The 8,777-nt window shown below is 42.0% G+C and overlaps 1 protein-coding gene across 1 annotated transcript; it reads left to right on the top strand.

Annotated features, from left to right (window-relative positions):
- Positions 1-3,686: 3,686 nt before the first annotated feature.
- CALHM1 (calcium homeostasis modulator 1) lies at positions 3,687-8,559 on the top strand. Its single transcript, XM_063306138.1, has 2 exons — positions 3,687-4,235; positions 8,095-8,559. Exons 1-2 carry the CDS (start codon positions 3,687-3,689, stop codon positions 8,557-8,559), a joined length of 1,014 nt encoding a protein of 337 aa, XP_063162208.1.
- Positions 8,560-8,777: the final 218 nt, after the last annotated feature.

Below are 8,777 nucleotides of genomic sequence, written 5' to 3'. Positions count from 1 at the left end.
TGTTAATAGAAAATTGCTTTGTAATAATATGCCTACCTTTTAGTTATTTTTACTTGAATTACATTTTTGGTTATTTGGTTATTATTAAAATGCTGTATCTTTGTTGAACTAAACTTTCCATGTATACTTTTTATTCTGACCCTTTCACATGTTAATTTGCATACGGGTGATCAACAGGCTAGGTAAGCATGCTATTGAGATGCTAACTTTTCACACAAATGGACCTGAGCCTATAATAAATGCATTCAGGGCTGATCATATATTTTACAGGACCTTCAGGCAGTGATTCCCCTACTGAAGCTTGATTGTTGATTCTGCAGCCATTGATTCTCTAATCACCACTCACAGGCTGATACATTGCACCCTGAACAATTTTCACTGGCAGGTGAAGGAATGGCAGCACTTTGGAATGGGGGCTAAATTAGTCCCTGATTCTCATCTATGCCAGCTGATTACCATGTCAAATTACCCATTCCTGGAGCTACCATAATTGGACTGCAAAAATCCAGACAATCACTAGATGGCAGCAAAGCATTAAAGTTTTCCATATAATTGCAGCTATCTACTAGTCGTCAGGATTTTTGGAGCCTAGATATGATAGCTCTACCCATGTCTGCCAAGAAAACCTCACGAAAGCAGAGTCCCCCCAAAGGGTCAGACATGACTTGGTGCTTGCACAGGGGACCTTTCACCTTTTTCACTTTTCACCCATTCTTCACATTAATTAGCAAGGGCTGACAATAGAAACTTCTATATCCATCAGCCCTTGACAACTATCCAGTTTGTGGCTTACCATGATGTGTAACCTTATTCAGTAAACCACAACTAAACAAATAACAGCTTTGCACAATGTGCAAATTTAGCTAAAATAGGATCCCTGTATTTAAGTTTTGGCCATTTTCAGAACAGATTGCATTATTTATCTTGCTGTCAGCCAGGGTACATATTCTCTCATCATTTAGTACCACAAATATTCAGAATTAAAAGAAGCTGAACAAGCTATAAACATTTTTAAAACCTGCTTTAAAAGGCGTGGATGACACATACACTCTATCCTGATCCCTTTGTTCTGTGTTTATGTGGCTCAGAATTCATACCTTGAAATAAAAGAGCAGGACCAGGCATATCCTATCTTCTTAATAGATCAGCAATGAATGAAAGCACATTTAACCGCAGCACACCAAGAAAAAACTATTCATCTCAGTAGGTTACTATACATGCTGGGGACTGTTCTAATTTAAGTACGTTCACATAATGAGAATACAAAGATTATGAATCTGATCTTCCATATTTACTACGGGCTTTAATCAAATTGACCATTTCCTAAAGTAACCTGAAGATGAACAAGCTGCATGATGATCTACTGTATTTGCATATTGATTTCCATGAAAGGGTATTTTTAAATTCTTACAGACATTGCAGAATAATAAAAAATAGAAATAAACTAAGTTCAGACTGGTTTCTGACAGTGGCTGTTCTGGGGAGTGTTCTAATTTAATTACATTAGATTAATTAATTAATTAATGTTATTAGTGACACTGCTGTTGTTAGACTTAATAAATCATTGTTCCTCTGAATATATTATTAATTTACATTGCTTCAGGAAAGTTTCCCTTTCTCTCAAATGAGCTTTTAAAAGGGGAGAGGAACTCCCTTTGTTCTTTTGCCTTCCATAATAAGAGGATGTCTAGCTTCCTAGCCTGGTTCCTGTCAAGTAAGAAACACACTCCAGCCTGGAGAAGGATTGGAGATTCAGAAGAAAATCTTGGAGCTAAACACAGATTAAGATCCTGTTATTTGTTTATATTATGTATTGAGCTGAACTATTTATTTGTATTGTTAGCCTATTGAAGTTCTATTTCTCCTGCGCGATGCCATCATCTGTGAGGACTCATCTCTTCTCTGAGCCCCATTCCCCTCCCACATTAAGGGGAATGGTTGGTGGCTGTTGGAAGGGGAGGGGAGGGGAGGGGAGGGAAGGACCAGTCCCTTTTCATAATATGCCATGGACACAGTAATATGTCATGGACACCACCATTTAGGAGCAGAGAGTGACTATGGAAGCAGTAGCGGTAGCCAATTTTAGGCTGATAGTTTTCTACCAGCTCAATGACTGGCAGGTCATACTTTCATTCAGCAGAGGGGAAAGGCTCAAACCAAAGCCAGCAAATTATCCCAGTGGCCACAGGGAAGGCTGAATGGCACATAGCTCATCAACCCAAACCCAATACTGTACCTCAGTTCCGCCTAAGAGTAATGCTGGTCCTGGGGTATTCTTTTAAGGCAGTAGTGGGTAACCAGGGACCCCAGAGCTGCATGCATCATGTTTGGCTTTGTTTGGGGTGGTTGGGTTTTTTGGTTTTGGTCTCCAGTTTCTTGTCCAATCACAACTGCTTTACTATTTACTATTTCCTGCCATTTTGAGGAGAGAAAGAGAAAATATAGTGCAAGGCCTAAAGTCAGCTTTAAAAACAAAGGAAAACCTCAGTCTTCCCACACCCCAAATTCAGGAAAAAAAATAGTAAAACCTGGCTCTGAACATGGCCTTACCTGCTACGACCTTTTCCTTCCCTGCTCCAAAGGTTATTCATTCTTCTTTTCAAGGCCTTCTACTGACAGAGCCAGTTTGGTGAAGTGGTTGAGGCACCAGGCTAGAAACCAGGAGACCGTGAGTTCTAGCCCCACCTTGGGCACAGAGCCAGCTGGGTGACCTTGGGCCAGTCAGTCTCTCTCAGCCCTAGGAAGGAGGCAAGGGCAAACCACTTCTGAAATCTTGCCAAAAAAACTGCATGGGCTCATCCAAGCAGTTGCCAGGAGTCAAGACACAAAACTGAGCCAAAATCTATCTTCAGGCCATCAGACGGACTACTGGTGGAAGGAAGGCAAACCTAAATGAAAATATTACTTCATTCAGTGAGTAAGTACTGAAACTGATTTATTGACAGCTAATTTTAGGGGGGGAAAATAAAAATGTACTTTTTTTCCTTTTTTTCCCTGAATCATAAATCCCAGCCCCCTTCAAAATACCAGGCAGGGATTGATTTCTGAATTTCAAAACAGTATCAGAAGAAGAAAGAGAGCCACTGAATAATATTTCTGTTGCCCAAGAATCCTTTTATTCAGAATGGATTCCATCCCACCCATAATTTTGCATAGCCCTTTCTTTCTGCAGGTGGGGCATCCTGTTTTTCTATGGGCTGTGGGAGGAGCCTGTGACATCTGCAATCATCTTCCCCAAAAGCAGAGGGATGCCTTTCCTCTTACAAATGAAAAGTGCTTGGAACAGAGTCAAAACACCTGCTTGAGAGAATCCCTTTCTCCAGCAAGAAGCACCATCAGGGATCCAGACTGCTAAAAAGAGAGGGAGTGAGAGAGACAAAGAAGAAACCTTCCTTGTATTAAGCCAAGACTTATCTAAAAGGGGCCAGAACTGATGGTTCAGAACTGGTATTGCAGTATACCCCAAGTCCTGGGAAGAACAGAGGTGAAAGGTAAAGTCGCTTTTTTTAGACAGCAATGGAGAATTGGAGAGGCATGTTTTCTGAATAGTTAAAGAATTGCTGGAGAAGCAGAAAGTTGAATGTTACACTGATTATTGTCATTTTCTTTGTAACTTCTGTTTTCCTGGAAAACTAAAGGGCACCTTGATATTTCTACAAGAGAGTGCTCATAAAGCAACGAAGAAGATGGATAAATTCCGAATGATATTCCAGTTCCTCCAGTCCAACCAGGAATCATTTATGAATGGCATATGTGGCATTATGGCTCTCATGAGTGCACAGATCTATGTGGCTTTTGATTTCATGTGCCCATGTCTACCTGGTTACAATCTGGCCTATGGGATGGGTATCCTGCTTGTGCCTCCCTTAGTCTTGTTCCTCTTTGGTTTTGTGATGAATAACAATGTTTCCATGTTGGCTGAAGAATGGAAAAGGCCCATAGGGAAGCGACAGAAAGACCCGGCTGTCTTGCGTTACATGTTCTGCTCCATGGCTCAGCGGGCTATGATTGCTCCTGCAATTTGGATCTCAGTCACACTATTGCATGGGGAATGTTTTATATGTGCATTCAGTACCTCTGTTCCCATGCAGAAACTTGGAAACAACAGTTATAGACATCTCCCCGAGAAGGAGATCAGGAAGATTTTAGCCCAGATTCCCTGCAATGAGATTTACAGTGGCCAAGAACTTATTGCCAGAGAGGTGGCAACCAGGTATCTGCGCTGCATTTCACAGGTAAGCAAACAATAGTGAATGTAGGAACTGACTCAAGTTAGTCTATATAAAACAGCTTTTCCCAGTCTGTGCCTTCATACTGTGTTATCCTTCAACTTCTATAAACCCCCAACCAGATTATGGGGGTTGGAATGCTAGAGAAACAAGACTAGAGAAGGCTGCTACAGAAAATTTTGTTATGTTTGATTCCAAAGGCTGGGAAGAAAGTTGAACTTAGAAGTGATTTTCAGAGGCTGCAGATAGCTAAGGCACTGAGGATGCTTCTACATAAGGGGGCAGCACTGATTTTAAATTGATGCATCCCCCATCCTCATGATGTCACAGGGCTTTTGTGTGGAGTGGATCTGATCAATATCAGCTTGGCTGATCAATATCAACTTACTCCTCTGGAGCTGCAGGGGAGAGAGCTTTCCATTGGTAGGAACTCCTGCTCCTGGGGTTTCCCTCCCCCACCAGGGGCAAGGCACCATTAAGTCTTACTTATATAATGGAGCAACTGTGCTGGTTCCTCACTCCATGACTGTTGCGATTTTTTCCCCTCAAGGTGGGATAAGAAATTATGCTTAAGGATGAACAAGGAGGAGGTGGGATATTGGCTGGCTGCCCCTTTTAGCGCTCGCCTATTGACCACCAGGCAGCCTTGGCCAGCTCAAGCAACAGAAGATAAAGAGTATAGATAAGCCCCGCACAGCAGGGTAAAAATGCTGCTTATGGTTGTGGGACAAAGCCAACAGCTATCTGGAAAGTATCTAAATCACAAGTTTTTCAATTATTTCAGCATTTTCTCAGGTTATGAACAGCCAAGGATCAACTGGCAACCTACAGTTCTTTATTACTGGAATGTGATGGTATATGGGAAAGACCTTGGGAGACTGGGCCAAAAGACGCAGCCAAGGGAACGGTCAGATAAGAGACAGCACAGCCCACAGCTGGATAATAGGTGGGGCAAGAGGTTCAGAAGGGACCCTCCCTAGTTCCTGGGCTGTAAAGGAGATGGGTGAGAGATGTACTTTCAGACTTGAAAGATTCTGACAATGTAGCTTTACAATAAAGTAGAAATAGCTCATCTGATTGTGATTCCTATCTGGTTTACCCTACAAGGCCAACATCAATCTTGCAAGTCTGAAAGTACATCCCTCCCTCCATCTCCTTTACAGCCCAGGAACTAGGTTCCCTTCTGAACCTCTTGCCCCGCCTACTATCCAGCTGCGGGCTGTGCTGTCTCTTAACTGACAGTTCCCTTGGCTGCATCTCTTGGCCCAGTCTCCCAAGGACTTTCTCACATACCATCATATGGAGTAAGGCAAGTGGAACAGTCTGCCCTCACCTTTTTGAGATCCAGCTTTATAGAAGCAAGCTTAAAATGTTCCACAAAGATTCATTTCTCATGATATTGCTACAAATTATTCTGTCATAGTGCATATTTACTCCACAATGACCCATTTATTTTTGTGGGAATAAAATGAAGGTTTAATATGCACTAATTAAGGATTAGAAGGCATGCATTATGTGCTCAACTATGTGTACTGTATGTGCTACAAGGCACAACTTAATTCCCAATTTAATGATTTTATGTATGAATTTTCCAAGGCAAATAAAAGAATGGATGTTACCTCCTATTATTACTCTTCCCCTGTTTCATATTCATTTGCCATGCAAAAGCAGTTTAATATAACCCATGATTCTAGACTATAACCCACACAGCCATATCCTGTTGTTTGCTGTCAACACTATTTTCTGCATCTTATATGAGATGCAAATTCCTTCCAGATAGTCAGCTGATAAGGAAGTTACCGACTTTTAAAATCTGGTTTTGGTGTACTGGCAGTGCTTGGCAGTAAAGACCCTAATCCTTTCTATGTTGCATACTAATCAAGTAATCACTGTTTTTCTAAAAAATGAACACTACATGTTCATGTGACTTAAATGTATTTGCATCAGATCTTTATATAATTAGAAGGGAAACATTCCATTCTATTATTATCACCAAGGGAACACATAGAACTTTTGCTGCCTTTCTTTCACCCCATTCCACCCTACCCTAAAGAAGTAGGGTGTCTTTAGGGAAATTTCCACAAATATATAGTCAACCATATGGAGATGCTATTTTGTACATGCAATCATCATGAGGCATGAGCCTGGCTTCCAGTGCAATCTCTTGATACTATCTTCATATACATACCAACCTAAGATATCTAGAATTCAAAAGCAATCAAGTTTGTCACTTCAAAGCCTCATATCGGTTTGGTTCACACATGTCATGCACTGCCTACCGCCGAGTAATGCGCAGACACTGATTCAGTTGAAACAGGCTCTGGTTTATTCATCGCGTAGTGCCAGTCGTAGAAAAAAGCTGAGAGTGACAGGAGCGCGCCGGCGCGGGGTTTAAATACCCCGCGCCGGTCAGCGCCCCCTCACTCAGGGTTACGTCATCCCCCCTTTGTCCAACATGCTGTCTTGCTGGTAGGTGAGGGGTTGCGAGGCCCCGCTGGCGCTCCGGGATCGCCCATCATCGGTTTCCTTATTCATCCGGTGATTGCTGTCAGCTGGGCGATCTCCGTTGCGCTAGCGCTAACAGCTTGGGTGTGCCTCGCGATCCGCTTAGCCTTTGTATCTTCTTCTTTCTTCTTTGTGAGTTGATGGCTGCTTATCTTGAGCCCCTTCCCCTGCTTCCTCGTTATTGTCATGTGTGCCATTGCGCTGATGTCTTCAGCTCAACGGCCCTCATGACAACACATCATATTAAACTATAAACGTGTTTTACAAACCATAATTGCTGGATTCACATGAAAAATGAAGGCCTTTCCCCAGTTCTGAATTAAAGTACTCTCCAATAATCCTTGAGTCAGCATGACATTTACATTGCCAATACCTATCATGCCCCTGCTGCATCTGTTAACCACTGAATGGTACTGTCATGATTGCATAAGAAGCAACATGATTGGTTGATTCTTATGGCTTTGTTCTCTTCCTTTTTCAGTGTGTCACTAGCTGGCAAAAAAAAAAAAAGCCAATCAAAGTGCCGCAGCAGGAGTGGGGTAGGTTTGGCTACCCGATTTTGCAACCATCACTCCTGTGTGCCTTCTCCTATACTCCATTCTGTTTTAACCCAAGCTGAATGAAATGGAAAAAGAATCAGATCAGAGTCACAAAGGGACCTGAGTCACAAGCAGCACTTTTACTTAGGGTTTCTCTCCTCTTCCTTTCTTTTCTGTATTTAGGCTGAATTCCAGATTTCTCTGGGCAATTGGGATTATGGTCCCATCATTCCACTGTTTCACTATTTCAGCCTGGCACTAAACTGATAAATATTTTTATTCAAGTACTGACAGTACTGACTTTGAACCACCATGGTGCAATTCTGATAAACCACTAACATAGCACTGCCATATCAAGCTGTTTGAGAGAGGTGACATCAGAATGGTGGCAGATATGCTGACTTTGGACTAGAGGGGAGGGTATGTTCCTGAATCACCCTAAAATGGCCAGTTAGCATTGTTCTGATCCCACCCAATACTGATCACTTGACTTTACTTCCAACTTAATGGGTAGCAAAGTTTTGTATACCTTCCAGCTGCCATTGATATTGTCAGTTTTTTACTTCAATGCCAATACAGATAAAGCCATCTTAAGACTACCTCACTCATAGGCTGGTGATAAGATGAAGACAATGGAGACTCAGCTGAAAAAAGATGTTGCCAAGACATGTTTGTGAAGTGGTTAGGTGTAAATGGGGAAAGATCCTAAATAGAAACTAAACAAAATACATACTTTAGTGTTGTGTGAAATCAGCAAATACCCCTAGCGTACCCACCCTATTAGCTTAATATATTATTATGACTTTTCTTTTCCTTTCCAGGCAATGGGCTGGTTTTTTGTGCTGCTAGTAACTCTGCTGGCTTTCCTTGTCCGATCCATACGTCCCTGCTTTACTCAATCTGCCTTCTTGAAAAGCAAATATTGGTCCCACTACATTGATATTGAGCGGAAGCTCTTTGATGAGACCTGTACAAAACATGCTAAAAGCTTTGCCAAGATTTGCATCCAGCAATTCTTTGAGAACATGAACAGAGACCTCTTCGTGGGCCACACACATATGCACATTTCTGAGAAGGCACCATCAGAAACAGAGGAAGAAAAGGAACAACTGCTGGGCATCATAGATCAAGGAACCATGAACAAGCTTCTAAAGAACTGGCACAAGTGTAAGCCTCCTTTGTGCCTCAGTCAAGAGCTGATGCAAAATGGGACCGACTGGGCAAGAGAAATTGCACAGCCTTATCCACCAAAGAAAGAGTATGCAGCGTATTACAGTAAAGTGTGAGGGTAGACAGGCTGTGAACAGAGAACACAAATAATTATAGAGAGCATTTTCCTGGATTCATCCTCTTGTAGAATAGATTCTGCCATTTTTCCAGATGTATTATGATACCTTCTAAAATAGCCACAAGTGACATTCCACCCCCACACCATTTTTTTCCAGTGAGGCCTTAAGATAGATCAGAAGAGATGACCCAGAGACGAAGCTCAGCTCCTAAACTG

Source organism: Candoia aspera, chromosome 6, assembly GCF_035149785.1.
Source record: "Candoia aspera isolate rCanAsp1 chromosome 6, rCanAsp1.hap2, whole genome shotgun sequence".
Lineage (NCBI taxonomy): Eukaryota > Metazoa > Chordata > Lepidosauria > Squamata > Boidae > Candoia > Candoia aspera.
This window is presented reverse-complemented; position numbering and strand designations above follow the sequence as displayed.